Below are 16,576 nucleotides of genomic sequence, written 5' to 3'. Positions count from 1 at the left end.
ATTGATGTCAGGCTCACCGGTCGATAGTTCCCTGGCTTTTCCTTACCACCTTTCTTAAATAATGGTACCACAAGCAACATACATTGTCCACATAGAGTTATAGAGTCATAGAGATGTACAGCATGGAAACAGACCCTTCGGTCCAACCTGTCCACGCCGACCAGATATCCCAACCCAATCTAGTCCCACCTGCCAGCACCAGGCCATATCCCTCCAAACCCTTCCTATTTATAAACCAATCCAGGTGCCTTTTAAATGTTGCAATTGTACTAGCCTCCACCACCTCCTCTGGGAGCTCATTCCATACATGTACCACCTTCTGCGTGAAAAGGTTGCCCCTTAGGTCTCTTTTATATCTTTCCCCTCTCACCCTAAATCTATGCCCTCTAGTTCTGGACTCCCACACCCCAGGGAAAGGACTTTGTCTATTTATCCTACTTATGCTCCTCATGATTTTATAAATGTCCATTAGGTCACCCCTCAGCCTCCAACGCTCCAGGGAGAACAGCCCTCGCCTATTCAACCTCTCCCGAGAGCTCTTATAAGACCATAAGACATAGGAGTGGAAGTAAGGCCATTCAGCCCATCGAGTCCACTCCGCCATTCAATCATGGCTGATGGGCATTTCAACTACACTTACCCGCATTCTCCCCGTAGCCCTTAATTCCTCGAGACAACAAGAATCTATCAATCTCTGCCTTGAAGACATTTAGCGTCCCGGCCTCCACTGCACTCTGCAGCAATGAATTCCACAGGCCCACCACTCTCTGGCTGAAGAAATGTCTCCGCATTTCTGTTCTGAATTGACCCCCTCTAATTCTAAGGCTGTGTCCATGGATCCTAGTCTCCTCACCTAACGGAAACAATTTCCACCCTTTCCAAGCCATGTATTATCTTGTACATCTCTATTAAGTCTCCCCTTAATCTTCTAGACTCCAATGAATACAATCCCAGGATCCTCAGCCGTTCCTCATATGTTAGACTAACCATTCCAGGGATCATCCTTGTGAATCTCCGCTGGACACGTTCCAGTGCCAGTATGTCCTTCCTGAGGTGTGGGGACCAAAACTGGACACAGTACTCCAAATGGGGCCTAACCAGAGCTCAAATCCTCCAACCCTGGCAACATCCTTGTAAATCTTTTCTGAACCCTTTCAAGTTTCACAACATTTTTCCAATTGGAAGGAGACCAGAATTGCACGCAATATTCCAACAGTGGCCTAACCAATGTCCTGTACAGCTGCAACATGACCTCTCAACTCCTGTACTCAATCTTCACGAATCAATTCAGATTGTTTAACAAAATATGGTGGTCAGGTCCCAGGGCAACATATCCTAGTGTAGACTCAGAGAGATATCTTCTACTATGGACCCAGAGATATATAATCCAGAATGGGCCCAGATAGGTATCTCCTAATGTGGACCCAAGGAGCAATATCCCAGTGTGGATCCAAAGAGACAAGTCCCAGCATGAACACGTCTTTTGTGAAGAGTGGGGAGAAAACTGGAGGAACATGAAGAGAAAATATAAATAAAATATAATATTGGTGTCAAGCTTGTTTTTCATTGTTCAACTCAAGGCTTTTAAGAAATACGATCATGCAACAATTCCATGAGTCAAGGGTTATGTATCTTTTGCTTGCTCTGCATTTCCCAAATAATTAAATCAGAGCCATTACAGAGAATTTTAAGCTGCCATCCAAAAAAAAGAGCTGAATGACTAGTTCTTTGTTACTATTCAGAGACTGTTCTGAATACCGTCACTTATAACTCACAGCAAAGCTTAAAACATGACTTTACAGTGCTTGTTCTCTTGTAGGTTCAGAGAAATTGACAGATTTTATAGGAAGAGGCTACCTGGTAGCACTGAAGCAAAACTCCTGCAGAATTATATGAAACAAAAGCATCCCCAAAACCAGGAGCCCTGTAAATGTTTTATTTTGGGAGATCCACTTACTTCTCATCTACAAAGCAGAAGCGATTCAGAGATTAAGCGTTGAACCGTTGAATCAAAATGAACACCACCAGTGAGGAATATTTGGTGAAAGATGCTTGGAATGTGCTCCTGAGTATTAACTCGACACCAATCTTAAACTTAAGTATGGGGGAGACAGACCAGCCACCAGGAAAGCTAATAGATCAGACTATTACTGTCATTTCAATCGTTGCTCTGTTCATCACAATGATATCAATGGGCTGCACGATGGAATTACCAATGATCAAGCATCACGTTTTGAAACCAAAGGGGATGCTGATTGCAGTGTTTTCTCAATATGGGATTATGCCCCTAACAGCTTACAGCCTCGCCAAGGCTTTCAGGCTATCGTCCATTGAATCTCTGTCAGTCCTGATCTGTGGCTGTTGCCCTGGCGGAACCCTCTCCAACATCTTCTCACTGGCACTGAACGGAGACATGAATCTCAGGTACGGAAACAGCTGCTCACCTGAAGCTTGGCTTTTCTAGTGGCTTAAGGGGTAGAATCCATCTTTGGGAAAGATGCAAGTCTAGGGAAAGAGTCGAAGAAAAGATGTCACATAATATTGTCAGCTCAACTACTAATGAAAGGTCATCGATGTGAAATGTTAACTCCGTTTTTCTCTCCAGAGATGAAGACGAGCTGCTAAATCTTTCCAGCATTTTCTGTTTTGTTTCAGCATCCACCATATTTTACGCTTGTATTACTGTCCATCTGTGCTATGTACCCTTTCTTGCATTTGCTGAAGGCCAGTTTCACACATTTAAATGATAAAGAATATTGTCTTCATTAGAAAATGGCATATTTTGTGACTATGTTTACAAAAACATGGGTTGTTAATGTTATCCTTCTCAAAGTCCTTTATAATGCCACTTGATTGCACTGTTTGTGTTTAAAAAAAATTAAGATTTCATCTTTTTCACTCCCCAAGCCAAATATAGTTTGACAAATTTTGTTCCCCAATAAGATGGTGTCCTTTTGAATTCAGGACCCAAACGTTTAACAGTGATAGCCAGTTTAATATCTTACTTTATCTGCATCTCTCACTTGGGCCAACAATTCCTCTGCTTGGTGTTCTCCCCCACTGTCGCCATCTGCAGGTGGAGGTCCAGCTGGCAGCTGAGAGAGATGGGTGCAAATTGGAAGCAAAATCAAAGAGGTTTTCTAGGTGGGAGGAAAAAAAAGGGAGGCATCTCTCCTCTAGCCCGTCTGCAACACAAACCCCATTCATCACCAAGGAACCCTCTGTCTGTCCTGACATTCAGTCTGGCTGCTGTCAGGTTACTAGTGCAGGTTCCTCATTTGGTCATATTGCCAGGATCCCAGATCCACAAAAGCATTCAGCCCCAGTGTCACCACATCCTGTATTGGAATAGGTGATTGACTGTCAAGGGAACGTATCAGTAAATGATGGAGGGAACAAATACACATCTGTAACTACAGTGTACATGAATGCTAAAATTAACCAGAATATTGTAATGTCCAAATTTGAAAACGTTCCTTAGATCTGTTCCAATAACTGCACCTGAATCAGGTGCCTTGAAAAATGGATCCAGTTTAAAGCTTTGCCTGGCAGGGTTGGAGGGTGATAAATATTCCGAGAGAACGTTAACAGTGTGGACTCCCATCCCATTGGCAGCTAGTTCCTTTAGAACATAGAACATAGAATAATACAGCACAGAATAGGCCCTTCGGCCCACGATGTTGTGCTGAACATTTGTCCTAGCTTAAGCACCCATCCATGTACCTATCCAATTGCCGCTTAAAAGTCACCAATGATTCTGACTCTGCCACTCCCACAGGCAGCACATTTCATGTCCCCACCACTCTCTGGGTAAAGAACCTACCCCTGAAATCCCCCCTATACCTTCCACCCTTCACCTTAAATTTATGTCCCCTTGTAACACTCTGTTGTACCCAGGGAAAAAGTTTCTGACTGTCTACTCTATCTATTCCTCTGATCATCTTATAAACCTCTATCAAATCACCCTCATCCTTCGCCGTTCAATTGTGAAAAGGCCTAGCGCTCTCAACCTATCCTCATACGATCTATTCTCCATTCCAGGCAACATCCTGGTAAATCTCCTCTGCACCCTCTCCAAAGCTTCCACATCTTTCCTAAAGTGAGGCGACCAGAACTGCACACAGTACTCCAAATGTGGCCTAACCAAGGTCCTGTACAGCTGCAACATCACTTCACGACTCTTGAATTCAATCCCTCTGCTAATGAACGCTATTACACCATAGGCCTTCTTACAAGCTCTATCCACCTGAGTGGCAACTTTCAAAGATCTATGAACATAGACCCCAAGATCCCTCTGCTCCTCCACCCTACTCAGAACCCTACTGTTAACCCTGTATTCCACATTCTTATTTGTCCTTCCAAACTGGACAACCTCACACTTGACAGGGTTGAACTTCATCTGCCACTCCTCAGCCCAGCTCTGCATCATATCTAAGTCCTTTTGCAGCCGACAACAGCCCTCCTCACTATCCACAACTCCACCAATCTTCGTATCATCTGCACATTTACTGACCCACCCTTCGACTCCCTCTTCCAAGTCATTAATAAAAATTACAAACAGCAGAGGACCCAGAACTGATCCCTGCGGAACTCCACTTGTAACTGGGCTCCAGGCTGAATATTTACCATCTACCATCACTCTCTGACTTCGACCGGTTAGCCAGTTTTATATCCAACTGGCCAAATTTCCCTCTATCCCATGCCTCCTGACTTTCCGCATAAGCCTACCATGGGGAACCTTCTCAAATGCCTTACTAAAATCCATGTACACTACATCCACTGCTCTACCCTCATCCACATGCTTGGTCACCTCCTCGAAGAATTCAATAAGACTTGTAAGGCAAGACCTACCCCTCACAAATCCGTGCTGGCTGTCCCTAATCAAGCAGTGTCTTTCCAGATACTCATAAATCCTATCCCTCAGTACCCTTTCCATTACTTTGCCTACCACTGAAGTAAGACTAACTGGCCTGTAATTCCCGGGGTTATCCCTATTCCCTTTTTGAACAGGGGCACAACATTCGTCACTCTCCAGTCCCCTGGTACCACCCCCGTTGACAGTGAAAATGAAAAGATCATTGCCAACGGCTCTGCAATTTCCTGTATTGCTTCCCACATAATCCTAGGATATATCCCGTCAGGCCCGGGGACTTGTCTATCCTCAAGTTTTTCAAAATGCCCATCACATCTTCCTTCCCAACAAGTATCTCTTCTAGCTTATCAGTCCTTTTCATACTCTCCTCTTCAACAATACGGTCCCTCTCATTTGTAAATACTGAAGAAAAGCACTCATTCAAGACATCTCCTATCTCTTCCGACTCAATACACAGTCTCCCACTACTGTCCTTGATCGGACCTACCCTCGTTCTCATCATTCTCATGTTTCTCACATACGCATAAAATGCCTTGGGGTTATCTTTGATCCTACCCGCCAAAGATTTTTCATGCCCTCTCTTAGCTCTCCTAATCCCTTTCTTCAGCTCCCTCCTGGCTATCCTGTATCCCTCAAATGCTCTGTCTGAACCTTGTTTCCTCAACCTTATGTAAGCCTCCTTCTTCTTCTTTACAAGACATTCAACCTCCCTCGTCAACCAAGGTTCCCTCACACGACCATCTCTTTCCTGCCTGACAGGTACATACATATCAAGGACACATCGTATCTGTTCCTTGAAAAACTTCCACATTTCCACGACATCCTTCCCTGACAGCCTATGCTCCCAACTTATGCTCCTCAGATCCTGTCTTACAGCATCGTAGTTACCCTTCCCCCAATTGTAAAACCTACCCTGTTGCACGCACCTATCTCTCTCCATAACCAAGGTGAAAGTCACAGAATTGTGGTCACCATCACCAAAATGTTCACTCACTAACAAGCCCATCACTTGTCCCGGTTCGTTACCAAGGAAATTTACAAAAGGAAATTTGTCATTGTCACCTCGTCTGGCCTAAATGTGATCCCATCCACCCAGCAATGTGGTTGACTCTTAACTGCCCTCTAGGAAATCCAGATAGGCGACAAATGCTGGCCCAACCAGTGATGCCCACAATCCATGAGCAAATTTTTTAAATTCCTCTGTAAAGATTACACTATCAAGGAAGAGGTAACTATTAGTTAGCATTGTTAATATCAGTAACATTGTATTTCAGAATTGGTGACTGAATTGTTTATGGCTAATCTTTGCTGAAACTTTATCTAACATTGTCTCTCTTATTATCCCGACAGTATTGTGATGACCACGTGCTCAACAGTACTAGCACTTGGCATGATGCCTCTCCTTCTTTATCTCTATTGCAAAGGCCTATCACTGGCAAGTAAAGTCCCATACAGAGAGATTTCCATAACCCTGGTCTTAATGCTCATCCCTTGTGGCATTGGCATCTTCCTCAATGACAAGTACCCAAAGTACTCAAAGACAATAACTAAAGTAAGAGATTTGATAATTTGCCAGCATGGTATCTTCTCTGTTTGTTTTCTGTTAAAAAAGTTCAAAAATTAAATGAATCCTAACTTAAATGATGCCTTTCAATGATAACATGTGGCAGTTTTCTCATCAGTTAAGTAAATCTGTGTGGGATCCTCTCTATAACATCAATGCATTATGTGCAGAGGCCAGTTCTCCATACAGGTCTGATTCAGACTTAACATGGCCTAACTATTCCTAGGTTAGCTTGTTGCAGAGAATATGGGAAAAGCCTCCTTTTACTGCATTGGTTTAAAGGTTCAGTCTGAACGCTAATGCTGAGGAAAACAATGTGAACATCTCAACAGGCTTCTCAGAAGTTGCACCATTCGCCTGAGCTGCAGTGGAAGGGTAATTGTGGCATGTCAGTAACTACAGATGGACTCTTGGTATTTGGGCTATTGAGAGCTTGTTTCATTCAAAGCATTTTGTTTCATTAAACTTGCATGTTTCTCTTTCAGGCAGGCCTGTTCATTCTTCTTATCGCAGGAATAATAATTGGCATCTTGTCAGGAATGTCAATTGGGACCAGTCTCTGGATGCTTTTCTCCTCTCACCTACTTGCTACCACAGCACTAATGCCCGCTATAGGATATACTTTCGGATATGTCCTCTCATATCTATGCAGGTTACCGGAAAGGTAACGTGTGCAATTAATTGCGGTAGAAACAGTTTTGTCTTAGCAATTGAAATGGTTGCCTTTTGTCCATTCTTGTAACACTAACTGAGGCATAAAACTTTAATTGCATAGATTTAAGTTAGGTACTACTTACAATGAGAGTGCATGTCAGAAGCTTTACCACACCTTCATTAGAAAAAAAACCCCACAAATATCTGGTTGAAAGTCAGGCTGAATGTTTGGCTTCTATTAGGGGCTGTCAGTAACACAGAGAACTACCTGAGTGTTCTTGATTCAGAAGAAAGTAGGAACTAATTCTAAAATAAAGCATATCTATTCACGTCTGTTTCAGATGACCCCTCAACAGAATGTCTAAGGTGAAATATTAGAGAGTTATATGTTCATATTTTTGGATACCATTAATATGAAAATACAAATTCAGAGCAAGATTAGGCCGTCAGATCATAAGACCATAAGACAAAGGAGCAGAATAAGGCCATTCAGCCCATTGGGTGTGTTCCATCATTCAATCAAGACTGATATGTTTCTCCATGCCATTCCCATCCCTTGTCCCCATCACCCTTGATTACCTTTACCAAGCAAGAACTTATCTAATCTCTGTCTTAAAGATATTCAATGACTTGGCCTCCACCGCCCACTGTGACAATGATTTTCACAGAGTTATCAACCTTTGGTTGAAGAAATTCCTCCTCATTTCAGTTCCAAAGGTCAGCCTTTCACTCTAAGGCATTCCTTGGGTCCTCGTCTCTCCTGATATCAGAAACATCTCTAGATCCACTCTATCCAGGCCTCTCAGTATTCTGTAAGATTCAATTAGATCCCCCCCCCCCCTCTCCCCATCCTTCTAAACTCCATTGAGTACAGACCCAGAGTACTCAACCACTATGCATATGGCAAACCCTTCATCTCCAGGGTCATTCTTATTAACCTCCTTTGGACCCCTCAAAAACCAGCCCATGCTTCCTTAGATATGGGGCCCAAAACTTCTCACAATATTCGGAATGCAGTCGAACCAGATCCTTATACAGCTCAGGTGACACATCCATGCTCTTGTATTCTAGCCCTCAAGCCTGCTCTGCCATTTAGCTGATCTGACTGTGGACTATTCCCTCCACCTGTTGACTCCTTCCTCTGCCTTAAAAATGTTCAGCAACCCTGCCTCCACTTCTCCCAAGTGTGGCGTGTTCCGCAGTTGCATAAACTCCTGAGACAAAAAATATTCTCCTAACCCCCATCTTAAATCCATCTTTAAGTCAGGAAATCTATCAAAGAAAAAGAGAGATCCTATAAAGTGGTCAAGAGCACTGGGAAATCAGAAGATTGGGAAGGCTACAAAAACAAACAGAGGATAACAAAGAGAGAAATAAGGAAGGAGAGGATCAAATATGAAGGTAGGCTAGCCAGTAATATTAGAAATTATAGTAAAAGTTTCTTTCAATACATAAGAAACAAACGACAGGCAAAAGTAGACATTGGGCCACTTCAAACTGATGCTGGAAGCCTAGTGATGGGAGATAAGGAAATAGCAGGATAACTTAATAAGTACTTGCGTCAGTCTTCACAGTGGAAGACATGAGTAATATCCCAACAATTAAAGGGAGTCAGGGGGCTGAGTTGAGTATGGTTGCCATTACAAAAGAGAAAGTGCTAGAAAAGCTAAAAGATCTTAAAATTGATAAATCTCCTGGCCCCGAGGGGCTACATCCTAGAGTTCTGAGGGAGGTGGCTGAGGAAATAGTGGAGGCGTTGGTTGAGATATTTCAAAAGTCACTGGAGTCAGGGAAAGTCCTGGATGATTGGAAGATCACTGTTGTAACCCCCTTGTTCAAGAAAGGATCAAAACAAAAGATGGAAAATTATAGGCCAATTAGCCTAACCTCGGTTGTTGGTAAAATTCTAGAATCCATCATTAAGGATGAGGTTTCTAAATTCTTGGAAGAGCAGGGTTGGATTAGAACAAGTCAACATGGATTTAGTAAGGGAGGTCATGCCTGACAAACCTTTTGGAGTTCTTTGAAGAGGTGACAAGTAGGTTAGACTGGGGAAACCCAGTGGATGTGGTCTACCTAGACTTCCAAAAGGCCTTTGATAAGGTGCCACACGGGAGGCTGCTGAGCAAGGTGAGGGCCCATGGTGTTCGAGGTGAGCTACTGGTATGGATTGAGGATTGGCTGTCTGACAGAAGGCAGAGAGTTGGGATAAAAGGTTCTTTATCGGAATGGCAGCCGGTGACGAGCGGTGTCCCGCAGGGTTCACTGTTGGGGCCGCAGCTGTTCACATTATATATTAATGATCTGGATGAAGGGACTGGGGGCATTCTAGCGAAGTTTGCCGATGATACGAAGTTAGGTGGACGGGCAGGTAGTACTGAGGAAGTGGGGAGGCTGCAGAAGGAGCTAGACAGTTTGGAAGAGTGGTCCAGGAAATGGCTAATGGAATTCAATATGAGCAAATGCGAGGTCTTGCACTTTGGAAAAAAGAATACAAGCATGGTCTACTTTCTAAATGGTGAGAAAATTCGTAAAGCCAAAGTACAAAGGGATCTGAGAGTGCTAGTTGAGGATTCTCTAAACGTAAACATGCAGGTTGAGTCCGTGACTAAGAAAGCGAATGCAATGTTGTCAATTATCTCAAGAGGGTTGGAATATAAAAGCACTGTTGTGCTACTGAGACTTTATAAAGCTCTGGTTAGGCCCCGTTTGGAGTACTGTGTCCAGTTTTGGTCCCCACACCTCAGGAAGGACATACTGGCACTGGAGGTGTCCAGTGGACATTCACACAGATGATCTCTGGAATGGTAGGTCTAACATATGAGGAACGGCTGAGGATCATGGGATTGTATTCATTGGAGTTTAGAAGATTAAGGGGAGATCTAATAGAAACTTACAAGATAATACATGGCTTGAAGAGGGTGGACGCTAGGAAATTGTTTCTGTTAGGTGAGGAGACTAGGACCCGTGGACACAGCCTTAGAATTAGAGGGGGTAAATTCAGAACAGAAATGCGGAGACATTTCTTCAGTCGTGGAGTGCTGGGCCTGTGGAATTCATTGCCGTGGAGTGCAGTGGAGGCCGGGACGCTAAATGTCTTCAAGGCAGAGATTGATAAATTCTTGATGTCACAAGTAATTAAGGGCTATGGGGAGAATGCGGGTAAGTGGAATTGAAATGCCCATCAGCCATGATTGAATGGCGGAGTGGACCCGATGGGCCGAATGGCCTTACTTCCGCTCCTATGTCTTATGGTCTTAAATGGGAGACACGAATGGTTCCCTTCTCCCACAAGGGAAAACATCCTTTCAGCCTCCACCCTGGTAATCCATGCTGAGGTGATGTACTATGTAGATAAGAGTAGGAAGTTACAACAGAGACAGATAAATTACATAGGCAAAACTGGAGCAGATGTTTGTTATTCAGTATGAGGGAATCCAGTTGGGATCCAAGAAGGTCAAGTCAGAATATTTTCTCAATGGTAAGAGACTGGGAACAGTGACAAAGGAAAGGGATGTCTATTTTACTTACTTGTACAATTGATGCCATTGGAAAGGCTGGCAAGTGCTGCCCATTGAGAGCAGTTAGAGCCAACTACATTGCTATGGATCTGGAGTCACATGTAGGTCAGACCAGGTAAGGATGGCAGATTTCCTTCCCTGAAGGACATTAGGCTAGCTAGTACAACGAACAATGTTGACTTCGTGAGCAGTGGTACTGAGCTCACCTATCATTTCCAGATTTCATTTTGATTAAGTCCTTGAATTCATTAATCGCATTTAAACCTCACCAGCTGCCATCACTGGATTCGAACCCATGTCCCAGAGAATTAGCCTGGGCTTCTCATTTATTAGTTCAATGAAATTACAGTAGGTTGACATCTGTCCTTAACAGAGGTGCTCACGTGGACAAATCATTCATGGATAGGTGTAAAATAATTAAAATGTTTGATGTAGAGATGGATTTTATCTGAAAGGTGCTGGAAATAAAATGGCTGGATGGGATGCTTCAATTGTATCGAGACTTGGTCAGGCCCAATCTGGAATGGGTCGGCTTCATTGGAAATAGAATGTGGGAGGGGTGTAAAGCAGGCAGTCAATTTGCCATAAGTCATTTTACAATACAATAATGCAGTCATGTGTAGCTACCCACTCTCTGCCAACAAAAAACATATGTTCAAGCCTTGTACTTTTATTGAGTTGTCAGGGGGTTTGTGGAGCCTATTGCGCTGCATTACTTTCGCTATGGCAACACTTCAGCCAATGAGAGTCAACTTGCTGACCAATCAGCACCCTGTTCTTCAGTGGAGAATATGAAATTGTGCTTGTTTGAAATTTAGCATTCTTGCATAAGATAACTGCAAGATGAAAAGTTTCAGCAACATGTTTCTCTTCAGCAACATTCACGCTGGGGGAGATGGTGGCGTAGTGGTAATATCACTATGCTGATAAACCTGAAACCTGTGAACTAATGCTCTGGAGAAAGAGTTTAAATCTTATGGCAGCTGGTGGGTTTAAATTCAGTTTCGAAAATCTAGGATCAAAAGCTCACCTTGGTATAATAATATTGAAACCATTATCAATTGTCAGAGACAAAAAGCATCCAATGTCCTTTAGGGAAATAAATCAGTAATACTTACTTGCTCTGGCCTACATGTGGCTCCAGACCCAGAGCAATATGATTGATTCTTAAGTGCCTCTGAAATGATTTGATAAACCAATCAGTTCAAGGGCAGTTATGGATAGGCTACAAATCTTGTTTTGTCAGCAACACTTAATTACCATTAAAGAATAAAATAATCTCCTTCTCATGCTTGTAAATGAAGGTGCATGGTGAACTTGAATGATAAATGCATCATCAGACATTTCAGAAGAGGCATTTTGACCATCAAGTCTGTACTGACAAAGCTATACTAAATCTACATTTGAACACAGTACCCATATTCTTGAAAGTTATGACATTTCAAGTGTCTATCCAAGTATTTTTTTTAAAAGGTTGATGACAATGTCACGGACAGTAATTTGTTTTCAATTCAAGCAGACTTGATTTGGAGATGCCGGTGTTGGACTGGGGTGTACAAAGTTAAAAATCACACAACACCAGGTTATGGTCCAACAGGTTTAATTGTGCTTCCAATTAAACCTGTTGGACTATAACCTGGTGTTGTGTGATTTTTTAACCCTGAAGCAGACTGTGTAACTTCGCAGCTGCTAAGTTGTGTAGTATAAATTCATATTACAAAAATTCAGCACCAACCCTATCCATTCAAACTATTTAAACCCCAGTCAAAGCCCAGTCAGTTATAACAGCACACTGAAGATCATCATCACCCAGGAAGCCTCTCCTAACATATTTACTCTCTTTCAACAGGTGCCGGCGGACGGTTTCTATGGAAACCGGATGCCAAAATGTCCAGCTGTGTACTACCATCCTCAAAGTTGCTTTCAACCAGGAAGATATTTCTGCGCTTTACTTATTTCCACTCATTTTCTTGTTGTTCCAATTTTTTGAAGCATTAATTCTTGTAGTGATCTATCGAAGTTACGAAAGAATAAAAAAATCGAAGGAACACAGTGAGTAACCAAATTTCTTACATAGAATCAACCAATTCTTTGAAAGGGTCAGCCAAAGTTTCCCAATCCTGCCTCTTCCATGTAGTCCTGCATTATTTAGTTGCTTATCCAATTTCCTTTGAATATTACAATTGAATCTAATTCCCCCACAGTTTCAGGTAATGCACTTCAGTATCTGAGCTGATGTCTATGGGTTTGAGAGTGAGATTTCATCTTCCATTTTCCATCTTCATTACTGCCTTCCTGTTGTTCCAACCTCTTTCTGTTCCACCCACTATCTGACCAGACTGCAGTCCTTAGGTATCTGAACTGAGAAAGGCACATGATAGGGTAATAATGAAGGGGTGCAATAGTGACAAGAAGTGTCTGAAACATGTAAATCAGAAAGGATTGTGGTTTGAGAAGAAAGTAGGATTTGAAAAGAGAAGAATTGTAAGTGAACAGACCTTGACTCTTTAGTGTTTTCAACATTGCTACTGGTTACACCTTCAGCAATTGCTGTTCTGATTATGGTAATCATGTTTGTCCCCTGCTGTTTAGCTTTCTCTGTTTACGCTTCATCTTGTCCTATGTCTTGCAAGAGAAGGGGAAGTGTATTAGTAATATAATGTGTTTTGGTTGTTATGGTTGATTAGCTGACAGTCTGTGCAAGCTGAGAAATATGGGTGTGAGTCTTGCAGCAGTGCTAATGGTGTGAGTGCAGGTTGGAACATTGACTTTGAGCTGTGATTGATAGAGATGTTTGAGAAGAGTCTGACAGAGAGTGGCACAGTGAGCAGCATGTGATTTGAGTGGGGAAGTTCTTAGAATATAGCATTTGAAGATGCATTCACTGATGTTGACAAATGATGTGTGATTACTGTATTTTTCTGATGGGCAGTCTGGAGGCCAGCAACAAGAGGATGAAGAAAAGGAGGGATTAAGTCACCATGTGGGCATCTGATGTATCGTCCACAAGGGTTGTGCGTTATTCTTTAAAGAGAATTAATTCCTGATTCTATATTCTGGATACATCTCAGACTCTGCATGAAAAGGATTTTTTCTGCTACCATCTCTGGATACACAATAACCTAGAAATCATCGGCACTCCTACTTAGACAAGATTTAGGAAGCATGAGATTGGATGGTACAAGAAAGATAGAGTATAGGTCTCCTTTTAGGGAAATGCAGTGATAGGATTTTGAACATTGCATTATCGTGGGCTTCACAAAACCAACTGTCACCATTTTATTATGAACTACGTGCTTTCTAGGGGAGTGTCCTGGAAAGAAGATAAAGGCAGATCATTGAGCTTCAACAGCAGATCCATGCTACCCCTCCTTTGGTAACAGACACCTTTTCTGTTGGAGTGACACAAACACATCCATTACTGAAAGTAATTATTGGTCACAAATCAACAGTCAAATGCTATGGCTGTCCATTGTATCACTGCATATTAAACTCCTCCTCATCCTGCTGACTTGAAACAATCTGCGTGACAAGATGAGTGAAGCCTACAATTATTTGCAGTTACATTTAATCCGTCCATCCTGGAAAGCCTGAAATGGAAGCCCAATCTGTTAGTTGCAGACATCATATATTGGAGAGAGGTTTGGGCATGGCAGCATCTCTCTAGATATCCAACAAGGTAACACTTGTTCAATGCTGCTCTAAACTAATTCCTTCATGCATAACAACAGCGATAACCAGGTTACGGACAACTCCTGGGATGACAGGACTGAAGAACTATAGAACCCCTATAATGTGAAAGCAGGCCATTCAGCCCGAGTCCACACTGACCCTCCAAAGACCATCCTAATCAGCCCCATCCCGCCATCCTTGTAACCCTGCATTTTCCATTGCTAACCCACCTAACCTGCACATCCCTGGACACTTTGGGCAATTTAGCTTGGCCAATCCACCTAACCTGCGCATCTTTGGACGGTGGGAGGAAACCGGAGCACCCGGAGGAAACCCATGCGGGCACCGGGAGAACATGGAAACTCCACACAGTTACCCAAGGCTGGAATCAAACCCAGGTCCCTGGTACTATGAGACAGCAGTGCTTTATTGACGTATGAATACAAACTGGTTCAGTTCAGTCTATATTCAGTGGACGTTAGAAGAATGAATAGAATAGAATAGATTAGAATAGAATAGAAATTTATTGTAACTTGTATTTTTACAAAACAAATACAGTGTAAATTGTTTAAGTTGCCATACTCTGTCACCATTTTAATAATAAATCAGATATATATTTAAGAAAAAGGTAAAAGGAATCTCATAGAAGCCTCAGACATTCTCATGGAACTAGACAGAGCAAATGCAGAACCACGGAGACCAGGACCAGAAGTCACAATCTAAGGATAAAGGGTAGGCCATTTATGACTGAGATAATGAGGGGAAAGATATAAAAGAGACCTAAGGGGCAACTTTTTCACACAGAGGCTGGTACATGTATGGAATGAGCTGCCAGAAGAAGTGGTGGAACCTGGTACAATTGCAACATTAAAAAGGCATTTGGATGGGTATATGATTAGGAAGGGTTTGGAGGGATATGGATCGGTTGCTGGCAGGTGGGACCAGATTGGGTTAGGATAGCTGGTTGGCATGGACGGGTTGGACCGAAGGGTCTGTTTCCATGCTGTACACCTTTATGACTCTATGGCTGAATGGCCTACTCCTGCTCCTAATTTCTATGTTGCTATGTTTCTGAGAATGCAGCTGATTTTCTCCAACATATCTTTATTGACAGGCTTGTGAGGTCTCATCAAGCTCCTTTTCCTTCCTTAAATTTGCCTCTGAATGTAGGTTTGGTTCATACAGCAGAGAAGTGCAGACTGGTCAGAAATCTCCTGTTCTTTGCTGTCACTTCTCACTGCTCCTCCTCATTGAGAGAGGTCTATCTCTGGCTGTCCCTTCTTCAAACTCACTATCTTAAATCCATGGGTGATCAGACTTACTGTGGCTTCATTGGTCAGGTGCTGTTTTTTTGCACAGTTCCAAAGCATCCCTTTATCTTCTGTCTTAATATCGGGTACAACCCAAAGCAAGAGCAACATAAATTGGCAAACTTGCAATGCTGTCAAAGTGAAGGTAGATTGTAAAATCCTAACCTGCATCATTCTCCAGCTCTTTGTTCTGATCTTGGAATGCTGTTTGAATAGGGAAGAGGAATCATACTAATAAATTGAGTTTACCTACTGTGTGTTCACACCATTTCCGGTCCACACCCTCCATAGATTCACAACCAAAAAGGGTCAGGTCCATGTAATAGTTTATTAATTTAGTACAAATTAGTTTGATGTCGCTGTTCTCTCAATTCTCTTGGTCCTCCCTCTTATGGCCAATAGTCACATGGAACCAAAATCAATTTTTGAAAACAGTAGAAATTGCCAAAGCATTCCAAATATTAAATGCCATCCTCCCCACCTCCTGAGCGCTACCTCAATGTCTCGTGTACCTATTTGCCAGTGTGAGCACACTGCAAGGTATAATGCAACCTGTTTGTGCTGCTGGTGGTGGTACTCCTGGACAGAACTGCTTTGAACTGTTAAAGTGTCACCTTTGGGTTGTGCATCGATTTTAATGCATTATACAGGTCTTTCTGCTATAATGCGAGTTTCGTCAACACAAATTCACTGTGACGCGATTGACAAATTGGGGAATGCTGTTTCTAAAGTGGGAACTTATAAAATGTGATTTGGCTGTAATGCGATTGCATCACCAACACTTTAAGGGCTGTTTCTGAAACGCAATTTCTCTATAATGGAGGGTTGCACAAGAACATGGCCATCGCTTTATAGAAGAACTGACTGTATGTAGAAATAGTAAGAAATTCCTTCTCTCGCTGTTTCCTTGGTAGCAATCATACATTTATACTTGCATCACACCTTCCTTATCATGCCTTCCAGTAATATTTCCCAATCCATA

At 42.5% G+C, this 16,576-nt stretch overlaps 1 protein-coding gene across 1 annotated transcript in view; it reads left to right on the top strand.

The window, feature by feature from the left end:
* Window positions 1–16,576, top strand: part of slc10a1 (solute carrier family 10 member 1) — a 66,117-nt gene that overhangs the window by 42,967 nt on the left and 6,574 nt on the right. The window contains exons 2-5 of the mRNA XM_072569191.1: window positions 1,820–2,424; window positions 6,224–6,425; window positions 6,923–7,101; window positions 12,462–12,664. Of these exons, the coding sequence (XP_072425292.1) occupies window positions 2,015–2,424; window positions 6,224–6,425; window positions 6,923–7,101; window positions 12,462–12,664 (994 nt within the window). The 5' untranslated portion in view covers window positions 1,820–2,014. The remainder of the gene's footprint in view (window positions 1–1,819; window positions 2,425–6,223; window positions 6,426–6,922; window positions 7,102–12,461; window positions 12,665–16,576) is intronic.

The sequence above is a fragment of the Chiloscyllium punctatum genome, chromosome 4 (genome assembly GCF_047496795.1).
Source record: "Chiloscyllium punctatum isolate Juve2018m chromosome 4, sChiPun1.3, whole genome shotgun sequence".
Classification (NCBI taxonomy): domain Eukaryota; kingdom Metazoa; phylum Chordata; class Chondrichthyes; order Orectolobiformes; family Hemiscylliidae; genus Chiloscyllium; species Chiloscyllium punctatum.
Note: the sequence above shows the minus strand (reverse complement) of the source record. Positions and strands in the feature narration are given on the sequence as shown.